This window comes from Molothrus ater, chromosome 9, assembly GCF_012460135.2.
Source record: "Molothrus ater isolate BHLD 08-10-18 breed brown headed cowbird chromosome 9, BPBGC_Mater_1.1, whole genome shotgun sequence".
Taxonomy (NCBI): domain Eukaryota; kingdom Metazoa; phylum Chordata; class Aves; order Passeriformes; family Icteridae; genus Molothrus; species Molothrus ater.
In genome coordinates this window covers 4,449,254-4,462,770 of record NC_050486.2, presented here as the reverse complement: position 1 = coordinate 4,462,770, position 13,517 = coordinate 4,449,254, and the positions used below count along the sequence as shown (strand labels likewise).

At 47.5% G+C, this 13,517-nt stretch overlaps 1 protein-coding gene across 1 annotated transcript in view; it reads left to right on the top strand.

The window, feature by feature from the left end:
• The window catches only part of PAPPA2 (pappalysin 2), an 88,771-nt gene that overhangs the window by 41,554 nt on the left and 33,700 nt on the right, over nt 1-13,517 (top strand). The window contains exons 9-13 of the mRNA XM_054515841.1: nt 431-522; nt 785-978; nt 2,089-2,223; nt 5,636-5,771; nt 5,941-6,163. Of these exons, the coding sequence (XP_054371816.1) occupies nt 431-522; nt 785-978; nt 2,089-2,223; nt 5,636-5,771; nt 5,941-6,163 (780 nt within the window). The remainder of the gene's footprint in view (nt 1-430; nt 523-784; nt 979-2,088; nt 2,224-5,635; nt 5,772-5,940; nt 6,164-13,517) is intronic.

The following is a 13,517-nucleotide window of genomic DNA, read 5'->3' as shown; positions in this document are numbered from 1 at the left end:
GGGTAAGGAAAGGGAAAGGGAGAGGAACCTTCTGTCTCTCCCTTCTCCTGCCTCCTTCTCCAGCTCCCACTGAAACCCCAGCCCCATTTCAGAATCTCCTGCCTTCTCCAACACTTGCTTTCTCCAGCAACAGGTCTTCCTGGTGTTTAGTTCTACACTTTTTCCATTCTCCCAGAGTTCTTGCTCAGGTTTTACAGCAAAGTCACAGTACAATCATGTCTGCTCCCAAATGCTGTGACTTCAACCTCTTTTTATCCCCTGGCAAGGTGTTTTCTCTTCTCTATCTAATTCCATGTGTGGTTCTTCCTTTTGAACTGCTTCTGTGGAAATAGAACCAAGATAAGGGGTCCTCACTGATGACTGGGCAGGAGCACAGGGGTGGGTGTTGAGTCAAAGGTGGTAATAATACATCTGGCTGTTGCCCTCTTAGGAGCCTGGAGGAGGAATGTGATGATGGGGACTTGCTGGATGGAGATGGTTGTTCCAGGAGGTGTAAAAAGGAAAAAGGCTTCAACTGTGTTGGTGAGTCCAACTGGATTGAGACAGGTCCAAATGGATTGACTCCTTTTGAGGCAGGAGCCAAAACTGTGTGTTATTCACACTGCTCCTTAGAGCAGAGGGCCATGCACCTCATCACAGCAGAACCTGGATTTGCAGCTGGAGTGATCCATGGGTCTTGTGGTGGGAAAAACCCCAGGCTAATGAGACAGCAAATCTCTTATAATGAGAGAGGTGTGTGGCTGGAGCCTGGTTTGTAAGCAGCTCATCCCTGTTCTCCCTGCAGGGGAGCCAAGCCTGTGCTACGTTCACGATGGGGATGGTGTGTGTGAGCCCTTTGAGAGGACAAGCAGCATGCTGGACTGTGGTCCCCACACTCCTGAGGGATTTGTGGATCTGTGGGCAGTGAGAGCCTACTCCTCCCATCAGGATACAAAGTCCTGCCCTGCTTCCCTGGTCACTGGAGAGCCTGTTGTGAAGGTGAGTGAAGGCATGGACGAAAAAAAAAGACAAACTCTGTCCTGGGGAATACACAAAATCAACTCTGGAAGCACTCATTGATTATTATCTTCCCAACCAGGGACTGAGTGGAAGACCTGGGCACTTCTCACACTCCTCCTGCATCAGTCCCTGAGTTCAGGAGCTGCAGTTCATGGAGAGGTGCTTCCTGGCACCTCTGGCAGGGAGCATCTCCCCCAGCCATCATTTCACTGAACAGTGGCCACCCCATCCCACCAGCCAAATGCTCAGCTTGGAGCGTGTGACTTGTCCCAATGTTGGCTTAAAAAAAATCCTGTCAGTCTAATACCTTATAAGGTCAGGGCCTGAAAGGATGAAATCACACACACATCAGCATCTGTACTGCTCCCAAGCCCTCTGATCTGAAGCCAAGGAAAAATCAATGGGAGAATTCCCATCTTTCATATGGGCTTTGGAGCAGAGCCTGGAGGGGATTTTGCCTGATTGGTGTTAACGTGGTGTGTATGTTCTTTCCTAGCAAGCTGAAGAAAGGCAAGAAATATGTAAAGAGATCACATTTAGCCCTTTACACATGTGTTTCTACTGATTTGATAGGAAGAATGATCTTGAGACCTGCAGCATGATTAAACTGCCCAGATACACATGTCTGATGGGGTGCCTTGGGCTCAGGTGTCTATTCCTTCCCAATGACACCTGTGTCTGCCAGGCCTGTGGGGATGTCTGGGATGCCACAGGGCATTGGATGGAACAGAAGAGTGTTATTCAGGCTAATGGATCACACCTTTGTATGTCGTGAGCCCAGCCAAAACCAGGATGCCATGGTCTCACCTACCAGCTCACAGCTTGGCTCATTGTTTGTTGCTCAGCCCCACAGACACCATGAGGCGCTTAAACAACACATTTACAGCACTCCAAAATGGCAAAAGCGGTCTCTGCATGTGTGTGGGCAGTGAGATGTCACTTAGGAAGCCACATCCTCACTGTCGTCATGCTAAGAGCCACATTGAGATCCTTCCCAGCACTTGTTCAGTCTTCCTTGAAGTTTTGTAGGTGCCGTTTTTCTCTCCTTTCCTTGCAACCTTCTGGGTTGAAATAAATCTCTCCTTTCAGGTCTGTAAATCCCACCTTCATGAGGTGCCAAGGGACCTTTTGCAGGCTGCTTGGTTTCCCTGTGCTCCCAGCCAAGAGGATGCTCAGGACCCAAACGAGAAGATGCTTTTGGGTGATGAGGGAGTTTGGCTCAAGGTAAGTGAGGAGGTGTGGTCAGGCACAAAGGATTTGTTTGTCTTTACCCAGCTCTGGTGACAAAAACCATCCTTTCCTGTCCTGTAGGAGCTACATCAGTCTCTAAAACTACTCATGTAGTACTCCATATGCTACTGCACTCTTTGTAAGTCCCAAAATACCTGTGTCTGGATCTGTCTTAGTTGCCCCATTCCCACTGTGAGCAGCAAACCCATCTGGGGCAGATTGCCAGGAGAAGGACTGTGCATGAAACCAAAATACCACAGAAATGCCTGGAGGCTGAGAAACAGCTTGCTCCTGACTCTCCCCTGCAGTCAAGCTGTGCTTGAACACCCCCAAAGGGCAGGCACAGGCTGTGTTTAAAGTCCTGGTTGCCTTTGTTCCAGCAGCAGAGGGCAGCTGGATATCTTCTGCCATCCTGAGGGGTCCTGAGCACCCCAAGCCCACAGCAACCAGGTCCTTCTGATGGCTCCAGAGCGGGGGTGGCACTTCTATGCCCCAGGATGTTGGTCCTGCAGCCCAACAGGGGCTCGGGGGCTGCCCCTGGGAGGGTCCAACCCCTCTGTCCCAGCAGGTAGAGGAGAGGGACAGAGCAGGGCTGAGGGTTGGGCCACTGGGATTTTTACAGCGTTGGTTCCTGACCACAGGCACAGTTTAGAGGTTTTGTGGCTGCTGCCTGGTGTTGCTGAAAAGCCAGGCTCTGGCATGCTGCTCCCTCTGCACTCTGAGGGGCAGCTCACCCTGTTTTGCTCGAGGTTCTCTAGAGAAGGCCTCTTCCCCCAGATGCTCAGACAACTCAGTGATTCATCAAACCTCAGTCAACAAACATGGGTACTGCTCTGAGGTCTCTGTCTCTCCAAAACAACTTCCTTTAGCCTTCTAATTTTCCCTCTCTTCCTTGTCTGTGTGCTCACAACCCAGTTTGTGGCTTCAGTCCCTGGCCATGACAAACGTGCCTCCTTTCCTCCTGTGCTGAGGAGAAAGCAGTAATCCTCCCCCTTGGCCTTACCTAGATGAAAGCTTGCTCTCCACTTCTCAGCAGAGGTTAAAACATGTTACAGTTTTATAGGAGCTTGTGGTCAGTCCTCTTCCTCTATGGATGTTTATACTAAAGACTTTCATTACTGGTTCTCTGTGCTCTCTCTAGGAGTGCTATTATTTTCCGCCCATAAAATTATTTATGGACTAGTAATAAATATGCCCTTTTTTCCTTTTTTTTTTTTTTTTTTTAAGAGTCCGCCTGATTGGTAACATATTGGGTTAGGAAAGATGGCTTTTTGTTGACAATTTGCCTAGCACAGCTGCCTGCCCAGACAGGAGTGGTGCTGTTGGTGCACATGTGTACCTATGTGCACGCGGTGTTTGGTGTCCAGCAGCTCCCAGGGCCATTTTAAAGCTGTTGCACCTGTGTTTCCTGAGTTAGAGCTGCACCACAAAACTCATCAGATGGTAGGAATCACTTCCTACAGTGTTTCTGATGAGGTGGCACCAATGAACAAGAGGAAGGGCTGGGTCAAAGGGCCATGGAATGGTTAGGGTTGGAAAGGAGATTAAATGCCCTCTAGTTCAAACCCACTGCCATGAGCAGGGACATCTTCCTCTAGACCAGGTGGCTCAGAGCCCCATCAGATCATGAGTGTTTCCAGGGATCCACAACTGCTCTGGAAAGCCAGTGCCAGTGTTTTACTGTGCTCACTGTCATGCTGTAATAAAGCCAGAGGTATGTGTGTCTGTGCCACTGCACACAGCATCTGCCATGCCCCTTGGGTCTGTCTGCACATGAGAATTCTAACACTTTGCAGATCTCCAGCCATGCTTTGTTCTCAGTTTTTAATACACCTGATGAGGAAAGACATCAAAATCACTTGTAAGCAAGTCAGGATGTGTAATGCAGGAAATTAAATAAGAAGCAGGGAGAGGGAGGGAGAAAAATTAAGAAGATAGCCTGCTGTGGCCAAGCACATAATATGTATTGGAAAGAATTGGGATGTTAATCAAGGCAGCTGCTATTGGCCTAACTTGGGGCCAGCACCTTTGACCCTCATGCAGATGCACTGTAGGAAGGGAAAGACTGAACTCTTCACCTCAGGATGTGTAGTCCAGGGAAAGCCTCACCTGACTTTTCCAGCTACCTCTCCTCCCCTGAGGAACCACACTTGGAGGTTGGGTTCAAATCCTCCAGGTCCCTGGGACTTCACAGCTCTGTCCTGGGGGGCTCCTTGTCTGTGAGCACTGCTGGCTCTTCTCTCTTTCTTTTCCTGCCTTCTTGCTTTCCTGTTTCTTTTCCTTCTTCCCCCACTTACCTCACCGGGAAGACAGTGGGGATATACCAAATAAAAACATTGGAGCCCTCTGGTCCACTCCTTGCAGCCAGGCAGCTCTGTAAACCTGCAAGCCCTGTTGAAGGGAGCAAGGAGACACCAGTGGGGCCTTGCTCGTGGGGCTTTTGCTGATGAGCACCTCCCTGCAGGGTGGGAGCCCCGGGCTGAAGCCCAAGGTTTTCTCCTGTTCCTGTGTGTGAACAATGCCTGACGTGGCACGAACCACCCTGAGGCAAGGATGCCATCACAGGTTGCGTGGTTGTCCCCTCCATTCCCACAGTCTGCTCCTTGGGCTGTGCCTGGCCAGCCAGGACTTGTCTTCTTTCCAAATACACCTTTGCCTCGAATTTCTGAGCTTCCTCCACGCCAGCATTCCACAAAAACACTGTATCGGGAGGATCTCGATCAAAACACATCTCAGCACTAGTGGGGTGGGGGAGAAAAACATTTCTGTCCTCTTCCAAAGAACATCTGCTCTGCCATGATTGATGCCATGTGTTTCCCAGCTACTTCCAGCTGCCTTCAGGGTTGTAGACAAGTTGTTGTAGCAAGTTGCTGGCTCTCCTAGCAGGCAGGGCTTCTTCCCATGAATCTTTCCACGTGTTGGCTGGTGGACAGTTTGCTGTTGCAGTGGCTACTGGGGGCATTCTTTGGGCTTGTTTTGGGTTTTGTCTTTTTTTGAGGGCTTTTTTTATTGGAAATATTTTGGTGGCGAGGCTGGTAGTTGTTTTGCCTGGGTGTCTCACCTGGCCAGATCTGTGTGGGGTGGGAGTCCAAGCCTGGTGAAGGGGGAGCAGGAAAGAGCTTATCCAGGTCTTGCTCAATGTGGATGCTGTGAAGATGCTATAAATTTAGGTCAAGGTAGGGCTGAATATGTGAGGAGAAGGCTAGTAAAAGGAAGAAGGGAAATTCAGAGGGAAAGGACTGTTTTGGCTCCCTTCCTTCCTCCTCCCCACCTTTGCAGCCCTGCAAGGTCTCTGACCCCTTATCCCTGTTCCTGCTGTCCCTCTTCCTCTCTCTTGCCTGCATGGGTTCTGAGAAGCTGTATTTGCTGTGCCTGCTCTCAGAGTGTCTCCTGCCCTCTCTCCTAGGTTTGCTTTGAGAGACCTGCAGTGCCCACGTCTCTCCTGCTCTTCCTGGCCTCCTCTGGCTCTGTCCCAGGCCAGCAGCCCAAGCCGGTGGTTGCCGTGCAGTTGACTGACACAGATGGACAGAACAGCTCTTTGGGTGAGAACCTCTGGGGTGACACCAACGGGGACACCAGAACCACCACCACCACAGCTGGGGCCTCTCACTGCTGTCCCCTGCCTTCCAAGCTGGTCTGTAGGTGTGTGGGGAGAGCAGATGTAAACCCTGGAGCTGGCCTAGTCACTTCTCTCTTTTCCTTGTCTCACAGGGACGTACGAGCTGTCGTGTCAGCACAACCCCCTCATCATCAACGTGACCCACAGCCAGGAGGACCCACTCCCCCAGGTTGCTTCAGTGCTTTTCAACTTCTCCTCTCCCCTTGTGGGCATTGCAGCCGTGGCCTTGAGGACCTTGGCTCAGCCTGGCTCCTCTGAGCCCCTCAGCACCTGCCTCCTGCAGCACCAGGAGGGATGTGACCATCAGTGCTACAGGTAGGGATGGTCTTCTCAGGGCACCCAGGGTTGCTGCTCTCCTCTGGGAATTTGTGTTTGAGTTCTGGAGTGTTTATCTTCCTATTGAGTGCTTTGTGACTATCCTCAGATGGATTTTGAGGTATTGTTGGAAGATCTGCTGTGTTGAGTCTTGATTTGCTTATCTTGCTGGAGGGAGCAGGAAGGCAGAAACCAGATTTTGTGCATGGCCTCTGCATCTGTAGAAAACTCTGCTAAAGGACTGATTCCTGGTGGGAAGACCAAGAGGAGTTTTAAAATGGCTCTGAAGTTATCACTGGGAGCTTTTGCTAAAGTTGAAGCTTCTTCAGCACTTACAAGCTCCACCTCCATCCATTCCGGTCTTCCCTGTGCTGCTAAAGTGGGGATGGAGCTCTCCTCATCCTCTCTGTTCTCACTCCTGCTCCATCCAGGCCCCTCACAGAGTCTCACACTGCCCTGCTGAACATGGTGATAATGCCAACAGAGGCCTCAGCACTTTAAATCTGCCAAGTCTGGCTTTGCTTTCAGTTCCCAGGCTCCCTGAAGCTACACACATGTGCTGATCCAGGGCTCCAGTTCAGCCAGTTACTCAAACCACACCACTGGGAATGCTGATTTTTGAGTTGAGCTTTGCTGGAGCTTTGGGGTTCTTCAGCACAGAAGGGTTTTGTCTAGGGTCATCCCATCACTGTTCTTGTCATGTTCCTTCTCTTGATGGCCTGGTTGGGTGAACATCCCTGATAGCAAATGAGAGTATGTGTTTCTCTTAAAGCCTGTAGGATTGTGGTACAGTTGATTTATGTAGAATTCTGCAAGCCATGAATATCCTGAAGTTGCTTTTTCCTTTTTTTTTTTTTAAGTGCATGTGTGATTTATAGAGAAACATAAATCTTAGTGAGTCAGTATATAAATATTATTCTCAAGCTTACATTAAAAGATCAGTGTTCACCTGAAATGCAGCGTGTTTCCTCCTGGTAGCTGTTACAGCAATGTACCCACATGCTTCTAAGACCGTGGCCAACTGATGTGGTTTTTCAATTACATTTTCTCATCCCTTAAAATAATCTTGCATTCTTGTTGCTTGAGAGCTTCCCCCTTCCCCTGAGAAGTGACTGCAAGGAAGAAAAGACTCACTGGACACAGCTGAGCATTGACTGGGGATGAGGAGATCCCCATATAGGGGCAAATAGAGAGGAAAATAGATGTTTTCCTCATAAAGGTTGCATTATAGCTGAAGCACAAGGCGGTTCCTGTATTGCCAAGGCACACCAAGCTGTGTCCCTTTTCCAGGGGCACAGCAGGATCCTCGTGTCTCCTCTCCTCTTGTTGCCCTCCCCTAGGCTACCGTGGCCTTGACTTCACATCAATATGCTCAATTGCAGGCTATGTGTGTGCCCTTAGCAAATACTCAAAGTAAATCAGATTCCCAAAGTTTTCAGAGTAGAAAATTCTACTTAGAGTATTGATCTTCAGAATTAAAGTCTTGAATATTCAGGGTTGGGGGGGGGGGGGTTAGGCTTACAGCCTTGAGTAGCCACACTAACAATAAAGGATCTTCCTCTGTTAAGTCAGGAAACATTCAAGTATGCCCCCTTTATTTTTAAAATCTATTCTATCTCCAAAAGTAATGCATTGCAGTATTTTTAAAGGTTAACAATTCCATTTCGTATAAGGTAGGTGGATTCTGGCGGTGGGCAGGGGGGAGAAATCCCCTATAAAAATCCAGGAATAGAAAATCTTCATAGGCTGAGAGACATTTGACTGTGAAAGAGCACAGAACATGGATGTTCCTCCAGCAGAGAGCTGAACTGACCGTGTGCACGCAGCAGCCTCATGTACACAGTACGTGCGGGCGAGGGCTTTCCCAAAATAACCTGAGAAAGGACAGTAACAAAAGCAACAAAGAAATGAGATTTCCTGCCTTCAGCCTAGAAATGCTCACTGCCAAAATAATAAATATATGACAGGTTGGTATTTCTGTAGCATCTTTCATCTTGAAGGATCTTGCAGTGCTTTGCAAGCTGGGGGAAACATAGAGATGGTGTTTATGCTGATGAAATGGCAGCTTTCTCCAGGCCAGGGTGCAACAGGTGTGTGCCTCTAGAAAAGTACACACTTGTTTTGAAGAAAGTGTCACCTTTTGAGGTGCTGAAGGTTGGCAGAGCATTTGCAGAGCAAAGCAGTGCAGTGTCCTCACTGCCATCCCCAGGAACCCCTCTCTGCTGTCTCTGCCAGCAGATCAGGGTTTGTCTGTGCATTCTGCTCCCAGTCACAACCTTATGAGGTCGAGCAGAAATGAGACTTTTAACACACTTCCACCCAGGAGACCCAAAGCTTACGGCTTTCATCCTTTTCTTTGCATTTTTAAACTGAGCCACAGTCCCTCATGTTTAACTTGGTGCAGGCTATACACTGAACCGGGGGAACATTTTTCATTTCCTCTGTTATGTGTATTTTTAGCTTGCTTTTATTTTCATTGTGTTTTATTTTATGTTCATGTATGCTGGGAAATGCCTGGGTTCACAGGAAAAGGTGCTACAATAGGTGATCTGCTTTGTGTTTGTATTTCCTGTGTGCAAGCTCTCCTCTGCTTCCCCAAAAGTGAGAAAGCGGGTGTAAGGCATCAAGGGGAGTCAGGTTTGGATTCCTTTAGTATGAAAAATCAAGGTGAGAGAGAAAAAATTAGATGGAGGAGGGAATTGTTTACATATTTTCAACTTACAACTATTCAGCAGAGAGGGCTGTTTCCCAAACAGGTTTTGTTTGGTTTGTTTTCTTTCTTCCAGGCACCAAATTTATGCAGGGTCAATTTATGGGCTGCATGTGTGATGGCATGAAGATTTACGGGCACCCTGGTAGACATGCTGGTGTCTTATTTCACAGAAATGTAGAATAGTTTGGGTTGGAAGGGACCATAAAATCCTGATTCTTTGCCTCTGGCTTTGGGTGCCCCATGGATGGAGTCCCTGTCTCTGGAGGGATTTCAAACACACATAAATGTGGCACTTGGGGATATGGGGTAGTGGTGGCCTTGGCACTGCTGGATTAATGGCTGGACTTAATTTTACAGGGCTTCTCCAACCTAAATAATTCTGTGTTTCCAGGGTCCTGATAACCACATTTCCTGGGAAATGGGCTCACCTCTGCCTTTGAGACTCCTAGAGGTGCTTCTCCTCCAGCATCCTCCAGGCCTGTTGACCTCTGGCACATCTCTTGTGGAGCCCTGACTGGCTGATGGGCAGTGGTGGCCAAGACTGTGCTGTAGAATATGTTATTAATGTTAATTTAAACTAAAATTTAAATTTATGTCCAGCTGGAAGGTGTCACAGGTAACCCTTGGAGGACCAGACACCATTTCATGGACTGCCCCACTCCATTTGTTCTCTTCAGTTTAGTAAGGTTCTTGAGATTAGTGCTCTATATGTGGGCTTTTCTGGGAATGCTCAGGATGTCTTCTGCCTTTCCCTGAGAATAGCCAGGGAAAAAAATATCTCCCAGCACAGGTTTTTCACTGGTTAGATCTTGAGTCAAACACAGTAACTGAACAGCTTTCAAACAGGGTGTTTGGTGTCACCTCACAGATACATCGAAGGAACGTGAGTTCCAACACAGATCATTTGAGTTCCCATGTCCAGTGAGGAAGGGAGCAATCACTGGGACACCCCAAGTTTGCCAGCAGAGCCCTTGGTTTTCTGCAGCAGCCAATTTCCCCATTCTGCCCTGCCCTTCCTGATGTCATACACAGGCACAGGGATTTTTCACAGGCACTGGATTAAATGCATCCTTCAGAAGGTTCTCTTATCTCCTTTCACAAGCTGCAGGAGGTGATGAGCACACCATCACCCCTGCTGAGCTATTCTCATATCCAGTAACCCTCTCTGCTGAGAAGGTGCCTCTGATTTCAAGATGAAAGTTGTTGCCTTTGCTCCATCCTTGTCAGAAAGGTCTGATTGCCTCCTGCCAGCAGACAGACAACTTTTCTGTGTCTATGTGTCTGTACAGAGATGTCAGATCCCCTCACTATCTCTTCTCTGTCACGATAAATATTTTTTCCTCCTTAAATCTTACAGCATAAGTCTTGCAGCCCAGCTATGGCTTCTGCTTCCAGCTCCCTTTTGAAATCCTTCTGCTATTTTTATGTCTTTCATGGTGATGGATGTGGCTCAGAAATTAATTCCTCTGGACAAGATGAGAAAATGAGGTGGAGCGTGGTCCTGTGGAGATGGGATATGGATAAAGATGTTCTTTGGGTACAGTCTGTCCTGGCTGAGGTTGGGAAGGTGACTACACCAAACCTGACATCCCATTCAACCTCATTTTCCATGCAACTATTTTGGTGTAGTGAACAACAACAAAAAAAACATGGAGAGGAACTGTCTGGAAATACATTATGTGCTCTTGCTTCTTTTTTTCCCTTTTCCACTATGGCTATGGAGGGGCCAACAGGTCATTTGATGTCTTGCTGGTACCTTTTCTCTGGCTCTGAGGTGGATGACAGCAGATGACTCACAGGGATGGTACTTTTTGCCAAGTTTCTTTTGGAGTCACGTACAGAAGCAAACACCTTTTCTTGAGATGGCAACCTCAGTGCAGATTGTGATCAAGAAGCATCACCACCGTTGGGTCTGTACACGCAGCCTGCTGCCACAAGGATGGTTGCCATCAGATTTACTGGAAAAGTGAGACCTTTCACCTTGCCTGAAGGGAGACATTCCCAAGTATTTCCAAAACACCTTTTCTCATTTCCTAGCTATTCTCTCCTGCTAGACCGCGTTGGGGTAAACACCTTTTTATCTCTCTGATGTTGAGTGCTACAATCCAGACTCCACCAGAGTATGTGCAGTGATGACTTCTAACTTAAGGAGATTTGGCCAAAGCCTGTACTTTTCTGTCAACATCTCCTATAACCCCCTCTCCCAAAAATTTGCACCATGAGAAGAACTTAGAAGTTTCCGCTGTTAAGAGCTGGAGCTTGATGATAAGGGATGTTTCAGCAGCAATTTTGGGGTTGAAAGCCTGAGTAGACACTACAGCAATGTATAGATGATTTATTATACTCAGACAGCTGCACTGCTTTTGACTTGGCTTAGTTTGATGTGGGTAAATCCATCAGTATTTTCTGTGTTGCATTAAGTAGTTGCAGTAAAACATGAAATTTCAACTTTTTGGAATTTGGGATTTGTCACAACAAAGTAGTGTTACCATACTTACTTTGCCACCACTGGCTTCACATGATCTGTTGCTGGTAGTGGCTGCCTGCTTTTGTTCTAGAAGGATGAAGGATCCCAAAGGAAAAGTTTTGCTCCAGTTTATAGAATTGTTCCCATTTCAGAACAAAGCTCTTACCGTTCTGGAGCATTTAGGGCCATCACTAGGCAGAATTTCACAGATTTCCAGACCTGAAACTTTCTTTGATGTATAAGTTATGGAACTTGGTGAGCCCAAAGCATCGTGCAGGCTTGTGCTGACATGAAATAAGTTAGGAGAAAAACCTTGGTATTTTGTAAAAATGTTGTTGACAAATCGTTAGTTTGAGCTTCAAAAGATGCTGGGATAGAAGTGGAATTTTTTTTTTGATGTCTCGGGCAGAAAAAAAGTAAAAAATATTGGCTTGTCCCACATCTTATATGGCCTGAATCAGAAATGGGCAGAAGTCAGGAGTTTGCAGCTGTGATACAGGAATTTCATTTATCATCAAAAGCAGAAAGAGCTCCTTCATGCTGAGATCAGAACTGGGCTAACTGCACCATTTCCTTGTCCAGCCTTTGTTAGGGTGCTCCAGGGCCTGGGAGCTGTGATTTATTCCACCACTTTACCCCAGCCCTGGCATAGCATGTGGATCATGATGGGGCCAGGTCACAGGGCTCTTTTCTCTTTTGACCTGCACTTGTCCATCATCAGGCTCAGAAGTGTCCTGGCCCTAAGTACAGCAGGGATAGAAGTGATGGTGCTGATAAAGGAAGGAATCAAGGCAATGTTTGTTGGTAGAGTTGGTATATATTTTTTAAAGATTGTTGACATATTTGAGAAAATCAGCATTCAGTGATGTGAGCTCCTTTTCAGGTCTGGAATAGCAGCACCAGACTTCAAAGCAAGGTGTAGGATGAGCACAGCTTCTCAGAACTTGAGCTGATTGGGCTCAGATCATTTCCAAAATAAAATTTGGTGGGTATTTGTAGGTTTAGGTGTGTTGTTAAACACAGAGAAAACAGTGCTAAGTTAGTCATCTTTGGGGGCAAAGAGAAAGGTCATTATTCTAACTCAAACTTTTCTATTATTTCTAGAATATGTCTATATGCACATATGGAAAGTGTGCATGAGTGTGTATATGTATATATATATATGTGATGTACATAGAAATATTTTGTTGTTATGAGCTGTAGTTATCAATCTCTTATGCATAACTACCCTATATAACATTCTGTATTTATAATCCTTAAGAAACTTGCTGATATCTTGATCTACTTTGTACCACATTGCTGGTTGCATTTCTGAACTGGTGGAAAACCAAAGTGTCCCCAGTAGCGCTCAAAAGGATTAGCACTCCATTTAATTTTTATTTAATAACAGCATTGTCCCAGCTGCCAAGGCTGCCCCAGACAACGTGCTGTCTTTCCATCAGCACCAGCAGGGCTGCTCCAGCCAAGCACTTGGCCTGGATGCATCTGGAAGGTGCCAGGGCACACCCTGGCGCATCACCAGTGCTCTGATGGGCACATGCTCCAAAACTCAACGCCCTGACCATCAGCTGTGAGGGTGGGGAGGCCCTGGCACTGCCTGCCCATAGAAGCTGTGGCTGCCCCGTTCCTTGAAGTGTTCCAGGCCAGTTTGGAGGGGGCTTGGAGCAGCCTGGTCTAGTGGAAAGGTGCATCTCCATGTTGTGCCCATGACTGGCGAGGAAGGAGATGGAAGGGAGAAGCAAGTCTGGAAAGAGAACGTGTGTCCAGAGGCAAACACACAAGGAAGTTTAGGACAGTGGTTCCATCACTGGGGATGGGAGCAAGTATGAGCCAGGGGCACAGGCAGGGAGCAGAGCAACTGCCCAGAGAAGGTGACTGCGGGAGGGGAGGGGAGAGGGCTACAATTGGTAACAGATGCCCTCAGAAGCTAATGACCTGACAAATGCTGCACTCATAAAACAAATTCTTTAAAAAGGAAGCAAATGGAAATATAAGCTAGTGAAAGAATTTGCAGCAGCTGCCCTGAAACCATTTCTCACTTCATAAACAGGTCTGCATTGAAAAAACAGCCCCTTTCTTCTTGTTCTCCTTTGTGGTCCCCTCCTGTGCCCACCGGCTCTTTCAGGACTGTGGCCTGCAGGTTTCCACCATGCCTTTGGCTCGGTGGACTTGTC